General features: G+C 35.8%; 1 protein-coding gene across 10 annotated transcripts in view; it reads left to right on the top strand.

Moving 5' to 3' along the window:
- The window catches only part of KIAA0586 (KIAA0586 ortholog), a 121,042-nt gene that overhangs the window by 21,572 nt on the left and 82,779 nt on the right, over nucleotides 1-16,691 (top strand). For 4 of the 10 annotated variants that reach the window (XM_019725810.2, XM_074327419.1, XM_074327424.1 and 1 more), the window contains exons 4-6: nucleotides 1,900-1,970; nucleotides 4,903-4,972; nucleotides 5,953-6,022. In XM_019725810.2, coding sequence (XP_019581369.2) covers nucleotides 1,900-1,970; nucleotides 4,903-4,972; nucleotides 5,953-6,022 — 211 coding nt within the window. Of the gene's footprint in view, nucleotides 1-104; nucleotides 238-683; nucleotides 978-1,899; nucleotides 1,971-4,902; nucleotides 4,973-5,952; nucleotides 6,023-16,691 lie in introns of those variants that run through there. The other 6 variants (XM_074327422.1, XM_019725809.2, XM_074327423.1 and 3 more) reach the window with 6 other exon arrangements.

Here is a 16,691-nt window from a genome sequence, read left to right as displayed (position 1 = left end):
CCACCCGGAAAGGGATGGAAGAGCACCAGAAAGCATTCAACTTTTTGGTTGGGTGTTTGAGACAATTTTCTTTGGCGCGCATGCGTGTTGTGTATCAAGGGCGGGCTTAAAGGGAAGTGGGTGTTAACCCGCGAGCAACTGAAGCTGTTGTCAGACCCGTGGCTGCGCGGTTGCCGGGCGTTCTGGAGACGCGGCGGGGTGAATTTAGGTGTCCCGTGGTTGCATCTGGAGGGTTGTGTAAGATTGTTTGTCTGAGCAAAGCTATTAAGCTTCTTATGTGGCTGATTTTTAAAAAAATAGCATTTCGGTTTTACCTGCTTGACCCTCTCTTCTCAACAAATCTTAACTCCGCCTCCATTTCTGTTTGGTTTTGCACTGCCCACTCTCGGGTTGGGGGATGCACTGTTATGGTTATTATTGTTCCTGCGGCCACTCTTCTCATCCCCATTTTCAGATTCATTGACATGGTGCATTAATAGACTGAGTGCGAAAAATGGGTGAAAATAGTGGTCTAGTCTCTATGCTGGATTACATACCAAAATTGAAATTTCTAGCTTTGTGCATAGTCTGTTTAGACAATGTTTTATTTAAAAGTTGATGACTGCATATTTCAAAATCACTTGAAATTCACGTTTTCTTTATCATACTCCCCCCCACTTCTTCTGACCCCACCCCCTCCCCAGTCCTCAAAGCGGTGAAAATTTTGTTCTGAAGTTTTATGGACCCAGAAGAAAGTTTTTCTATCCAGAACGGTGGGACTAGTTTTGTTATAAATAATATGAAAGGCTCTGAGTTTATCCCGGAAAAGAAAAAAACACTTAAAATACCAGCGAAGAGGCTTCGTGAGGTAGTTTCTCCAAATCAGGGAGATAACTTCGCTTTGCTGAAAAATGAGTTGTCCTGTGTTCCTCCAGCGTTGCCTGCAAATAAACGTCTTCCTGTTAGAACGGGGACTAGCTTGAATGGAACGCTGCATGGTATGTGATTCCAAATAGTTTTTCAACCAGTTTTCATTTCTGTACATCTTTAGTCTTTGTTTTCATTTCTTTTTGTGTGTGTGTTTCATAATTTAGAGGATTTTTAATGTTTAAATTCACAAACGTAAGATATTTCTAGTTAGTACAGGTGTTTGGAAACTGACCATTTTCCCTGGGAAAATGGCCAGGCACATTCTACGTCGAATAGTATTGAATGGAAGGAAGGAATGAAACTTGAACATTTCCTGTTGTGTTTTTTCTTTGTGTGGTTTTTGTACACTGTTCTTGTTCACATGTGTGATGGACACACAACTTTAATGATGAGCTTATTTTTCACTACTAGGGCTTTTTACCAAATGCTCTACCTTCTGTTTGGATTGTGCTATCCCGTTTGGCATAGTAGAAAAGCACAACATCTGTCATTTGATGCTGTCCACCTTCCGGTTCACTTAACCTGTTTGGAGCTCAGTGACAATGAAGATAACATATGCTTTACCCAATTCACTGCTAATTGTAGGGATCAAATTAATGAATATATGTACAAAAACAAAAAATGCTTTTATACTGTTGCTGATTTTGGGTACAGCATATCATTAGGCCTGCTGTTAAATCATGCTTTTATATCATGTACATATTTTATTCGTGGCAAATGATTCAACCCTCGTTTGTCCAAATGCAACAGTTTAATGATATATTTTAAAACATTTTATACTTATGTCACTTGATTGTCAGTACTGACCCATATTTTCCAAAATATCAGTTGTAAAACCTTTCATTTTCTTAAGTTTTTGCATGAAAAGTGGCTTCCAATTTAGGTCTTGCATTAATATATAGTTTATAGTTGTTGAATCATGCCTGTACAGTTTCTAAATGTAAGGTTCTGATTTGAAAATCATTAAAATTGATTTCTTTGTTTTCTTAGGTTCATCAGACTTAACTTCTGTTAGAAATTATCACCAGCATCCATTAGAAAATCCCACCGTGTCAGAAAGTGTAAGCAAAAGTATTCTTAATTATGATCATGTTAAAATTTTCAGCATTATCAAACAATGTGATCTTAAATTACATTTGATTAGCAACAGGTGTTGTTTTTATTTAAATTTCCCTTACCAGGAGAAATATTTGGCATATAATTATGACTCGAATAATGTTTGAGACATTAACAAAAAAGCTTTCTATAGAATAATAAATATCCATTAGTTAAGATAATGTCCACTGAAAGAAATACTGTAACTGAAAAAAAAAAAAGCTCTTCTATTATCTAAGGAAAAGATATTCTAAAGCAGAGAATTATGTAAGTTAAAGGAATAATAGCAACATACTTAAAAAAAAAGTGATGTGTGATTATACATAATACAAACTATTATGAGGTCTTTTATGGGTTTTTTTTGAGGCGTCTTTAAGAAACGAAAACAGGACATTCTCATCTTAACCTTTTTATTTATAATGCTGAAATTATTTGGTGATAAATACAATGTTTTGGTCATGCAATCTAATTAGACTTTGACCACTAATCATAATGTTTACCTATGTATTGTCAGTTTGACAAGTCTATAAAGAAGATACTTTCACAATGTAACATTTTGAAAATTGAAGCTGGTAAACTAAATGAATTTGAAACTATGGTCAACTTGGTCAAAAACTCACAGTAAAAATGTATAATTATGGGCCATATTTGGTCCCTGAGTAAATGCCTAACCTTTGGGCTGGTGTTTTTTGTTTCTTTTTTTGCACGCCTTATTTAATGATTAATGCTATTCAAATTCCATTATCTAAATAATTTCTCAGACCTACAGATGCACTATTAACATATAATTGAAGATAAATGGGTGACATTTGTTGTGAAGACAGTCAGGCAGGATTCCATTACATTTAATATGGGCTCACCTTGTTTTGTGCAGTTTTGTCTAATGTAAAATATGCCTGCAAAGCAAACTTAGTTCATTATCATTTTGCCATGAACACAAACTGCCATCTCTATACATCATGTTTTTGTTTCATAAATGAGTGCTGAAATTATGCTGTGGACTTACTATTTCAATGAGAAAACTAAAGGTGTTTGTTCCTGACATGCTCACATTTATATCAACTCCTGTTCATACATATTTTTCCCTACTATCAGAAGATAAGATGTCCCTTTTTCTATTTGGGGCTACTCCTTACACATGTGTAGAAAGAAAATAAAAACTTAAAAACATTTTATTGTAGAAAATACAAAAAGAAAAAAAATTCTAGAACTTAAAATCACCAACTGTTAACATTTTGAGTTCTTTTTCTATGTGTGTATGTTATGAAATTATATATATATGTATGTGTGTGTATATTATATATATATATATATACACACATATAACTAAGTAGTGTTAAGGATACTAAGTATTATTAAGGATATTTATCCATGTCATTTTTTTTCTAAATACTTTTAATGGGGTCATAGAATTTCAAGGTATATATATATATATATATATATATATATATGTATATATGTATGTGTATATATATATGTGTGTGTGTGTGTATATATATATATATATACCCAATATATACGCATATATATATATATATATATATATATATATATATATATATATATATACCATAGTTTATTTGTTCATATTTCTGTCATTTGAAAAGGTTTTTTCCCTCCAGTTTTTGATAATATAAACAACCAGGTAATAAACATTCTGGTGAATATCCTGGGTCATTTCCTTACAATTAATCTCTAGATATAAAATTATTAGATCAAAGGATATGCACACTTTTTGAAATGTTTGTGAATTGCCTCCAGAAAGATTGTACCAATATGTGTTCTCCCCACTGGGTTTGATTCTTTACTAGTTGTTTGACATTAGGCAAGTTAACCTCTTTTTGCTTCATTTTTATCATATGTAAGTACCTGACATGTAATAAAGAGCTATGTGTTAAATGTTTATATATATATTCTCTCCAGCAAGGTAGTAAACGGAATTATTTCCCCCTAGCTTTACCAATATGGACCATTAAAAGTAAACAAGAAATCTTTGCCATTTGACATGTAAAAATGGCATCTCATTGTTTTATTTTTTATTTCTCTTATTAGTAGTAAAGAAGAATTTTTTCACATCATAGTTATTTACATTTATTCTTTTATGAATTACATATTATATGCTGTGCTTTTTCTTACTGAATTGTAGGAGTTCATCGTGTTAATTTTCCAGATGCATTTTACTGTATTATTAGTCTCACTGGCTGTATTTAGAAAGTTAACACATGTTATCAGCCGATAGCCTGGATCAGTTTCTTTTTATGCTTTTCCCTTTTCTGATGTAGCCGAAAAAAAGAAAAGGTGCATCTAAGGCAGGTGAATAGCAATGTTGAAAGAATCTAGTACTTAAAAACTCATGGTATCTTAACACTGAATAGAATCTTAGAGATGAAGGCTAGAGTTAACAAATGTGAACAGAAAGCTATTTGTCAGTAGGTGTCACCTATATAGAGAAGCCTTCTGAGATCAATATGACCCAGCGACAAAGAATGCTGTGGTTAGTTTGTGATGTTGTGCCATGCATTGGCCATCTTTATGTACTCCTTGGGACTCACTGTGAATTGAATTTTCACATTGACCTGTGGCAATTGAGATGCAGCATAACTTGTTCTGCCAGAAGTGGCAAATTGAGATTTGAGTCTGAACTTCAGGGCTGCAGTTGCTTGCTTGTTCATTGACACATTCACTCACTTGTCTGACAGCTCACTACTCATTCATTCAACAAATCCTTGAGTAGCTTCCAGGTACCTAAGCGTTGTGGTGGTGCTGGGCATTAAATATACAAAGCACACAGTCCTGCCTCCCAGAATACAGTAGTCACATAGCTAGTAAATGCTACTTGGTAAGTGATAAATCGTAAAGTTTACTTAACCTTTCATTTCTTCCTTTCATATCCTGAAGGATTTTTCTAAAGATGTTGCAATGCAAGGGTTGCCTTTGGATAAAACAGAAGAGAGCAACAGACAAAAAGGTAAAAGGATAAATTTCATTTTTTTTTATTGTGGTAAAATACACATAATATAAAATTTATCATTTTTACCACTTTCAAGTGTACAGTTTTATGGTAATAAGTACATTTGCATTGTTGTGCATCCATCATCACCATCTACCTCCTGAACTTTTTCATCTTCCTTAACTGAATCTCTGGACTGCTCATTAACTCTAACTCCCCATTCCCACCTCCCTCAAGCCCCTGGCAACTACCATTCTACTTTCTGTCTCTGTAAATTTTACTATACCTCTTATAAATGGAATCAGACAATATTTGACCTCTTGTGATTGACTTATTTCAGTCAGTATGTCTTCAGGGCTCATCTGTGTTTTAATATGTGTCAGAATTTCCTTCATAAGGATTGAGTTTTAGATTTTTTTAGACATTCATTGATTTTTAGACGTTCATAGTTTTTTTCTTATTTTATTTTTAATTAGTTTTTTCTTCTAAATTAAGCTATTAATAGATTCTCTAAAATCCAGAGAAAGATTTGCAATGGTAAAGGTGATTTTATTACTACCAACCTATTGCATAGGTTTGGTATTAGAAACCTATTTATAAATTCTAAATTCAAGTTTTGGATTGTCTTTGGTAAGATAATAGATTAAAACTGTGCTTTGAAAATTTTATTTAATGGCTTCTTTTTAAGCAGTTGGTTTTATTTTGTTCTAAGCAGTTTTTTCTTCAGAGTTTAACCAAATGTTTCCAATTTGGCCCCAAGTTTTTTTGATACAATTTTTCCCTCTAGGTTCTTGGGTTATGTCTGTTGTTATTTAGTCACTTAACTTATTCCTTGCCTTTTTTGCTTTTTTTCCCCCATTGCCTTTTTTAAATTGAGAAACCCTATTACTGAATTCTTAAATATTCTCTTAGTTAAAAGAGGTTTTTTTTTAGTAGCTTATTAAAATTTAATAAATTTTTAGGAATCTGAAGTATATTTTTGTGTCTTGATTTTGCAGCAGATGACATCTTTATTTCTCAATACACCATGGGACAGAAAGATGCTCTAAAAGCAATTTTAAAGCAAAAGTAAGTTTCACTTACAGAAAATCGGTGGATCATTTCTTGTGTTTCTGTGTGGTTCTCTAAAATCAGTTTCATTTATACTTTAGACATAGGAAAAATTTTCTCTTCAATGTGTGAAATATATATTTGTGATAATACGTATAAAGCATTTTTCATGGTACTGGGCACATACAAAGTATTCAATAGCTGTTAACAGTTATTATTGAAGAGGTACTGTTCTAATCGCTTTATGTGCATTAACTCATTTAATACTTACAAAATCCAATGAGGTAGATTCCATTATCATCCCAATTTTACAGAATTCCCATTTTATAGATGAGGAAACTGAGTCACAGAGAGATTGATTTTTCCCTATGTCATTTAACAAGTAGTCACTGGGCTGGAATTCAAACACAGGCAGTCTGCCTTTAGAGCCTGAACTCTTAAATCATGTCACTATACTACTTGTAGCAGTGGTCAGGTAGTTCCAAATACATACCCTGTTTCCCCAAAAATAAGACCTAGCCAAACAATCAGCTCTAATGCGTCTTTTGGAGCAAAAATTAATATAAGGCCCGGTATTATATTGTGTTATGTTGTGTTATATTTATATGTGTTATGTTATGTTATGTTATGTTATATTATATTATATTATATTATATTATATTATACTTGGTCTTATAGTATAGTAAAATAAGACCGGGTCTTATATTAATTTTTGCTCCAGAAGACACATTAGAACTCATTGTCCGGCTACGTCTTATTTTCGGGGAAACACAGTAATACCTATTATTTACCATCAAAGAATATTTAGGCTTTTCCTGGTCAAGATTTTTATTGCATGTGAACCATTTTTTTTATTTCTTTTTTTTTTAGTTTCAGGTGTACAGAACAACATAATGATTAGACATTTACACCCCTCACAAAGTGATACCCCCCCAAGTCTACTACTCCTCTGACATTGTACATAGCTATTACAATACCATCGACTGTCTTCCCTATGCTGTACTTTACATCCCCTTGACACTATGTATATGTATATTTTAATTATAGTTGACATTCAATATTATTTTATATTACTTTCAGGTGTACAGAATGGTGGTTAGGCACTTAATATAATCTAAAAAGTGATCCCCTCAATAAGTCCAGTACCCGTCTGACACCCTACATAGTCTTTACAACATTATTGATTATATTCCCCATACTGTATTTCATATCCCTGTGACTATTTTGTGACTCCCAATTGGTACTTTCTAATCCCTTCACCTTTCCTCATCTTTCAACCTCCCTCCCATCTAAGCAACCGTTTTTTTTCTCTGTACCTATGAGTCTACTTCTGTTTTGTTTGCTCATTTATTCTGTTCTTTAGACTCCACATATAAGTGAGATCATATGGTATTTGTTTTTCTCGGTCTGACTTATTTCAAATAGCATAATGTTCTCTAGGTCCAAATGGTAAGACTTTATTCTTTTTATGGCAGAGTAATACTTCATTGTATAAATGTACCACAATATCTTTATCCAATCATCGATTGATGGACATTTCAATGTTTCCACATCTTGGCTATTGTGAATAGCGCTGCAGTAAACACAGGGGTGCATATATATTTTTGAATGAGTGTTTTCGATTTCTTTGGATAAATACCCAGGAGTGGAATTGCTGGGTCATAAGATAATTCTGTTTTTAATTTTTTGAGGAACCTTCCTATTGTTTTCCATAGTGGCTTTACAAATTTGCAGTCCTACCAACAGTGTACCAGGGTTCCCTTTTCTCCACATCCTCACCAACACTTGTTGATTTATTGATGCTAGCCATTCTGACAAGTGTGAGGAAGTATCTCATTGTGGTTTTTATTTGCATTTCTCTTATGATTAGTGACATTGAGCATCTTTTTATATGTCTATTGGCCATCTGTACATCCTCTTTGGAGAAATGTATATTCATGTCCTCTGCCCATCTTTTAATTGGATTTTTTTTTGGTGTTGAGTTGTATGAATTTTTTAATAAATTTTGTATATTAACCCCTATCAGATGTAACATTGGCAAATATCTTCTCCCATTCAATAGGACGTCTTTTTTGTTGATGGTTTCCTTTGCTGTGAAAAAACTTTTTAGTTTGATATAGTCCCATTTGTTTATTTATTTTTTTTGTTTCCCTTGCTTGAGGAGATATATTTGTAGAAATATTACTAAGGGTAATGTCTGAGAGTTTTTCCTGGTCAAGATTTGATAAAGGGGCAAGCTTAATATCTGGATGGAATGAAAGGAGACCATGGCTGCTACTCCACCTAAGTGTTCGCTCCAAACTTTATCTGAAATACCAATGAAATACAAAACCAACCTTGGCAACAGCACCATGATAAACATGAAAGAATACATCTACTACTTGGAGGCAATTTTTATTATTTTTATCATTAGTTGGGACAAAATGAGATACATAGTCTTAGGCTAAATATATTCTACTCCTGAACCAGAGCAGAGTGGAGGATCCTTTAGAAACAGGAAGAATTTTTACTTATTTTTGAACTCTCTTCTTATTCAGAAAGGAAATTTTTATATTTTGTAAATGGAAAAATCAGTATTTCTAATAACGTAATTAAAATAAATACACAACTATTAAAATAAAAAGTTTATTCTTTTTCTACCTAGTTATCCAGAGTATACATGTTACGCTCTGGGAAATGCAGGACTAACAAAAATAAATACTGTCTCTAAACCACAAATGTGTGATCTGAGCCAGTCAGTTTCACAGCTGGTTGTTTGGCCTCATCATGTTTTGTCCTCTTTGCGTTTTTTTTAGCCTACAATTTCCAATGTGTGATATGGGGGTTAGGAGAAGAGTTTGTATCCTGGGGTTTGTAAATATATAACAAAGAGGAACGTAAGGGCATGAGGGGTGGTTCAGTCTCCAATTCTGTACTTGAACTAAAAATTGCAGATTACATCTGACTCAGTTGTACAGAAAGTGATTACCACTTTCATCCAGCTGTCTTCCAATAGAAGTGGCTGCTTGCAAGCACAGCAGGGACTTGATCAATTTGCCTTCAAGTCAGAACTCTCCGAACTGAAATCTCTCAGACCTCTCACAACTCTCAGATCTGAGAGGGCGAAGTTGTTCATAAACAAGTGGACAGCGAGAGGTAACTATGAACACTTCCTTTCTCATCTGTGGACAGTAGATATCTCCCCTGCTCCCTCAGGATGAATGAACAGAATTTAAAAAAAAAAGAAAAGAAAACTGAAAGGGCCTCTGTAAAGGTAATTGCAATATAGGGAATAATAATTGAGTCAGAAAAATGATTCTTATCTTGGGTTAAAAGACAGACTAATTATGTCTCAAGAAATACATTTCTCTGTAGTCCGTGTCAATTGAATTTTTTTTTGAAAATGGTAGATGAAATTTGGTATTCTCAACTATATGTGCTTCCAGGTTAATTTTAGAATCACTTTACCAAATTTCATCTACATACATGTGTATATATATATATATATATATATATATATATATATGTATGTATGTTTAAGAATACGTACATATAGAATACACACAGTTGAGAATAGCTAATATTGCAAAAACAGAAATGGAATGATGGCAGATTTGCCCTATTTGATATTATAATATGCTCTCAAGTTATAATGATAAAAGGTAATAATAGACTGGAGCCTTTTAGGAATGAAAAGTCTGGCTAGAGTGTATAGAACTAGGAGTGAATGTGACTGGACAGGTAAGCAAGGGGCCAGATTATGAACTCCTCAAAAGGAGTTTGGACTTTAAGAGAAATGGCAAATCATTTAAAAGTTTTAAAGTATGATATATATTTCTTAAAAGGTTCACTCAGGTAGCAATATCAAAGACTAGATTGGAAATGGACTGTAGTACAGGAGACCACTTGGCTTCATATTTTTCAGGGATCTCTTTGAGAGATGGGTGAGATTAGTCCTGAATACATTGAGGAGTGGTGGAATGAGGGTGGGAATCATGGTGGGTTGGAAAGGAGTAGACAGAGTTGGATGATATTGAAAGGAACTGATGAATCCCAGCTTTTTGGCTTGTATAAATGTATGCATGGTCAGTAGTATTCATTGAGAAAGGGAATCCTTGGAGGAACAAATTTCATTTCAGATGTAGACATGGATTTGAGTTGCTTATGAGACATTCAGGTGAAAAATGTCCATTAGAAAATTGAATGTAAAGGTCAGTAGAAAATTGAATATAAAAGTCAGTAGAAAATTGAATATAAAGGTCAAGTTTACAAAAGGGACCTAAGCTAGAAATCCAGATGCAGAAGTCGTCTGTATGTGGATGGTAGTCTAAGCTCTGGAAATGGTTGAAGTGACTCAGTGAGAGTGTGAGAGTGAAAAGAAAGATGGCATAGGGTAGGACTGAGAAAACCAGACCTTTAAGAAATATTCAGAGAGCAAGGTAGCTACTAACTGCTACTCAGAAAGTTTGTCCAGAGTTGTAGGGGGGTATGGTGTTAACAAAGCCAAGGGAAATGAGGTTCTAAGTCTGATATGCTGCTTAGAAGTAAAGAAAAAATAAGGACTGAAAAGTGCCCACTGAATTGAGCAAAAGGAATCATTAGTGGCTTTGGTGAGAGCAGTTTCAGCATAGTATTGGGATAGTTGCCAGATTCAGAGGATTTAGACTAAAGAAAAACGTTCTAAGTAAAAGACTAGTGTAGAGGATCACTTCTTAAATTATATAAATGTCTAACCACTGTGCTGTACACCTGAAATTAATCTAAAATAATATTGAATGTCAACAGCAATTGAAAAATTTAAAAATGAGGGGAAAAGATGAAGGGGAATAAGAGGTCCGAATTTCCAGGTATAAAACAAATAAATCATGGGGATGTAATGTACAGAATAAGAAATACAGTCAATAATATTGTGAAAGCATTATATACAGTATCAGATGGTTGCTAGACTTATGGTGATCACTTCTTTAGGTATATAAATGTTGAATAACTATAGTGTACACCTGAAACTAATATAATATTGTATGTTAGCTATATTTTAATAGAAGTAATTTCTTCTGAATGGGAGAGCTATGTGCATTTTCTAGTTATTTACACTTAGAAGCTTTTTACATTTTCTACATTGAGCACTTAGTTAATTTGATAGTTGGGAAAAATAAAATTTAAAAGCCTATAAAGTAGTTGATGTCTAGCTTTATAATATTTCTCTTGTTGGTCAATTAGCCAATTAATGTAAAATGAGAGAGCTTAAAGGGTAACTCATTCAGACTTCGTACAGGAATACTGAAAGATAGGGAATGTCTGAATTATATTTGTTAGTACACCACTCAGGCAGGTAAGTATATGTATACTGAGCACCTGCTATGTGTTTAGCTTTTTGTTAGTTGCTGTTTGGTGTAAGAGAAGTCCCCCTCCCAACCTCCTCCACCCCCCCAAGCCCCACTGCTGTCCCCATCCCAAGTTACTTAGAATTTAGTTGAGGAACTAATGTGTACGTATATGGAGGAGTAGATTAGAACTCATAGGAAACAGAACTGCATTCAGTATATTATTAAACTGTACAGACATTTAAACAATAGCATGACTGATTGTCAAGCATCAATTTTGTGCAAAAGTGTTAATGAAGGGAGAGATCATGAGGAAGTGTTATAAGGACAGGCTTATTGAAAAAGGTAAGGTTCATGTTGGATCTTAAAGAAGAGGAAAGATATAGTAAGTGGGTAGAAGAAGCTTGAGAGAACAGTGAGAAAAGGCATGGAGTCAGCTGTGGCAGTGGTGTGGTATAGCCAGTGAGGAGCGTAACTTTGGAGAGCTGTTTTGTGAAGTATCAGGAAGTATATATAGGAAGCTAAGGCAGGGCTAGAGGATGGAGTGTGTGGAAGGCCAAACAGAAGAAATTAGTACATTCAGTTGTCTATAAGAAGCAATTTTAGATTTTTGAATCTAAATATGTGTGGGAGAAATATGTGTGGAAAGTTTTTAATCAAGTAAAAACTAGAACAATGAAAATAGTTGGCAAGAGGTGATGAAGTGTTTTACAGGAGAGGGAGAAGTAATCAGGGAGAAATGCTATTCTGAGAATGAAAGCTAGGTGTCCTGGGAAGATCTCTGGGGATTGGAGCCTAACTCTCCTGCTTCCTAGTTCTGTGACTTTGAGCAAGTAAGTCCCATTACCTCTATGGACCTCAGTTTCTTCATGTGTAAAATTAGGAAATTAGGATAGATAGCCTATTGGGCCTCCCTGCTTCTATAATTCTATGACACTATTCCTGCAATTGTGATGAAATAATTGGCAAGACTTGATGACTCTGTTGAGTATGAGAAGCTGAGTGGAGGATGGAGAAGTCAAAATAACTTCAAAATTTTGAGAAAGAGAAAAATGCTCAGAGACAAAAACGATGCTGTTAGTGGAAATGAAGAAATATCAAAGAGGAGTAAGTGTTAAGAACTTCTCTGTACATTCTTTAAAAATCAGGGGGCAGGGGTTTATGAACTCTGTTAGCTTTTTCTTGTCTGGGAAGCTCTTTATTTGTTCTATTCTAAATTATAGCTTTGCTGGGTAAAGTACCCTTGGTTATAGGTCCTTGATTTTCATCACTCTGAATATTTTGTGCCACTCCCTTCCTGCCTGCAATGTTTCTGTTGAGAAATCAGCTGAAAGTCTCATGGGAGCTCCTTGGAGTAACTAACTGCTTTTCTCTTGCTGCTTATAAGACTCTCTTTGTCTTTAACCTTTGGCATTTTAATTTGGTGTGTCTTGGTTTGGGCCTGTTTGGGTTCATCTTGTTTGGGGTTCTCCACTTCCTGAGCTTGTATGTCTGTTTCCTTCTCCAGGTTAGGGAAATTTTCTGTCATTATTTCTTCAAATAGGTTTTCAATTCCTTGCTCTCTCTCCTCTCCCTCTGGTACCCCTATGATGTAAATGTTGGTATGCTTGATGTTGTCCCGAAGGCCCCTTAAACTCATTTTTTTTGGATTCTTTTTTTCTTTTTGCTGTTCTGATTGGGTATTTTCTGCTACTTTATCTTCTAAACTGCTGATTCAGTTCTCTGCTTCATCTAATCTACTGTTGATTCCTTCTGTTGTTTATTTCATTTATTGTGTTCCTAATTTCTTACTGGTTCTTTATGTTTCCTAGCTCCACTTTTATGTTTCTTATCTCTTTGTTGAAGTTCTCACTGAGATCATTGAACATTCTTATAACCAGTTTTTTGAACTCTGAGTCTGGTAGATTGCTTGTCTCCATTTCATTTAGTTCTTTTTCTGGAGCTTTGTTCTGTTCTTTTATTTGGGACACGTTTTTCTGTCTCTCCATTTTGGTTGCCTCCCCGTGTTTGTTTCTGTGTATTACGTAGGGCTGCTGTGTTTCCCGGTCTTAGTAGAGTGGCCTTATGTGGTAGGTGTGTTGTGGGGCCCAGTGGCACAGCCTCCCTGGTCACCTGAGGTGGGTGCTGCAGGTGTTTTCCTTGTGTGGGTTGTGTGTGCCCTCCTGTTGTAGTTGAACCTTGGTTGCTGTTTGCACATCAATGGGAGGGATTCACCTCCAGGCTGACTGGTTGTGAGGACTGACCGTGACTACAGTGGAGGAGCTGTTGTGCAGGGACTGACCCTAAGGAGCAGGATTCGCTTTAGCAGGGGTCTGGTGCCTGTCCAGTCCACCCTTTGGGTGTGCCATCATCAGAGTTGGCTAGGTGGTGCTCAGGTTCAGTGTAAAGCCTGCCACAGGTGTGCTGGCACTGGGGCCTCCTGGGGAGGGGCCCTGCCATAGGCCAAGTTCAGCAGCAGACTGTGCCCTGCGTGGGGCCACCTGGCATGAGCCACAGAGCAATCCGCAGATGGCTTCCACCTGCTTTGGGCTTGGCGGTACCTCGAGAAACCAAGCTGTGAACCACAGCCAGCTGCCACTTAGTGCCAGGTTTGGGGCTGTTCAGAAAGAGGTATGGGGCATGCCGAGGCCAGATGCTACTTGTTTGGGTTTTGTGAACTTTTGAGAGAATTTAGGAAGGTACACAGGATGAGCCAAGACAGCCCGTTTGTGTGGAAAACCACTGGAAGCAGCTTGCGTAGGTCCACAAGTTGAGTGTAGCGGAGTCTCAGGGAATCACCAGGGCAGGGTGAACAGTATCAGCCAGGCTGATGGAGACTCATATATGGTGGCTGCTGGCAAACACCAAACAGTATTATAAAAATTGTTAGAGGGGTTTCTTTAAGAAGAAGAGGGGAAAAAAGATAAAAAATATGAATAATAAAATGGCAATAACTACATATCTATCAATAATTACTTTAAATGTAAATGAATTAAATATTCCAATCAAAAGACATAGGGTGACTGAATAGATAAGAAAACAAGACCCTTACATATGCTGCCTACAAGAGACTCACTTCAGATCAAAAGACACACACAGACTAAAAGTAAAGAAATGGAAAAAGAGATTTCATGAAAATGGAAACAAACAAGCTGAGGGAGGTAGCAATACTTATACCAGACAAAATAGACTTTAAAACAAAGGCTATAACAAGAGACAAAGAAGGACCCAGTAATCCCACTTCAGGGTATTTATCTGAAGAAACCCAAAACACTACTTGGAAGGGTTGTGTGCATCCATATTTCATTGGAGCATTGGTTACAGTGGCCAAGATGTGGAGGCAGCCTGTGTATCCGTCAATGGATGAGTAGATAAAGAAGAGGTGGTACATATGTACAATGGAATATTACTCAGCCATAAAAAAAGAATGAAATCTTACCATCTGCAACAACATGGATGGATCTAGAGGGTATTGTGCTGAGTGTAGTAAGTCAGACAGAGAAAGACAAATGCCATCTAATGAACAAAGTAAACGAAACAAACTCATCAGTAAGAGAACATTCTGATGGTTGCCAGATGGGAGAGTGGTTTGGGGGTGGGTGAAAAAGGGAAAGGGATTAAGAAGTACAAATTGGTAATTACAAAGTCATCATGGAGATGTAAAGTATAGCATAGGGAATATGGTGAATAATATTGTAATAATTATGTATGGAGTTCGGTGGGTATTAGATTTATCGGGTGATCACTTGTAAGTTATATAAATGTACCCTCGGGCAAGGAAAGTAAGAGAAAAAATAAACATGGGATTGCATCAAACTAAAAAGTTTTTTCACAGTAAAGGAAACCATCAATGAAACAAAAAGGCACCCTACTGAATGGGAGAAGATATTTGTCAATGATACATCTGATGAGGGGTTAATATCCAAAATTTATAAACTCATCCAACTCAACACCAAAAAACAACCCAATTAAAAAATGAGCAGAGGACATAAAGAGACATTTCTCTAAAGAGGACATACAAATGGCCAACAGACATATGAAAAGATACTCAACGTCACTAATCATCAGAGAAATGCAAACAAAAACCACAATGAGATACCACCTCATTCCTGTCAGAATAGCTATCATCAATAAATCAACAAACGACAAGGGCTGGCGAGGATATGAAGGAAAAAAAAGGGAACCCCTCATGCACTGCTGGTAGGATTGCAGATTGATGCAGCAACTATGGAAATCAGTATGGAGGTATCTCAAAAAAACTAGAAATGGAACTACCTTATGACCCAGCAATTCCACTCTTAAGTATCTATCCAGATGGGCACTTGTCTTATTAGGGAGATCAGTTCATGGACGGTGTAGATGCCTGACCACTGCAGTGTACACCTGAAGCTGAAGCTGAATACTACTGAATGTCAACTATAATTCAATATATGTATAGTCACAGGATGTGGAGTACGGCATAGGGAATACAGTCAATGGAATTGTAACAGCTATATATGATGTCAGGGGTAGTAGATTGGAGGGAGGGGGTTATCATTTCTGAGGGGTGTAAATGTGTATTTCATTGTTTTGTACACCTGAAACTAAAAAAAATAAAAGAAAGAAAGAAAAACAAAAAGTAGAAATTAGTAGTTACATAATAGCCACGGGGACGTAAAGTGCAGCACAGAGAATATAGTCAGTAAAATTGTAATAACTATGTATGGTGTTAGATGTGTACTAAACTTATTGGGGGGTTTACTTCATAAATTATATAAATGTCTAACCACTATCCTGTACACCTGAAGCTAATATAAAGTAATATTAAATGTCAATTATAATTGAAAAATTTAAAAACTTTTTTAAGACAAGAAAAAAAAAAAGACGTGATTAAGGTAGAAATGAGGTCATTAGGGTGGGCCCTAATCCAATATGACTGTTGTCCTTATAAAAAGAGATTAGGACACAAACACACAGAGGGAAAACCATGTGAGGACACAGAGAGAAGCGAACCATTTACAAGCCAAGGAGAGAAGTCTCACCAGAAAGCAACCACACCAACACCTTGATTTTGAACTTCCAGCCTCCAGAAATATGAGACAATATATTTCTGTTGTTTAAACCAGTCTATGGTACTTTATTATGGTAGCCCCAGCAAACTAACGCAGTGGGCAAGGACCACACAACGTACTGGCATTTTGAGAAGCTCTAACATGAGCTAATAACCCAAGAAGATCCACATGGCAGTAAAGTGAAATACTAATACTTCACCAAAGATGTTTATACATCACAAACATCTCAGTTGGGTAGATATCTCCATGACTGTCCTAAGGAGCTAACCAAGTCATGTCCTGGCCTGGCCACACTGGGTGGGGAGTCTTGCCTTTCAGCTGGTCTGCCTTTCCAGAAGTTCCATGGGCCAAATC

The sequence above is a fragment of the Rhinolophus sinicus genome, linkage group LG03, assembly GCF_036562045.2.
Source record: "Rhinolophus sinicus isolate RSC01 linkage group LG03, ASM3656204v1, whole genome shotgun sequence".
NCBI classification, from domain to species: domain Eukaryota; kingdom Metazoa; phylum Chordata; class Mammalia; order Chiroptera; family Rhinolophidae; genus Rhinolophus; species Rhinolophus sinicus.
Note: the sequence above shows the minus strand (reverse complement) of the source record. Positions and strands in the feature narration are given on the sequence as shown.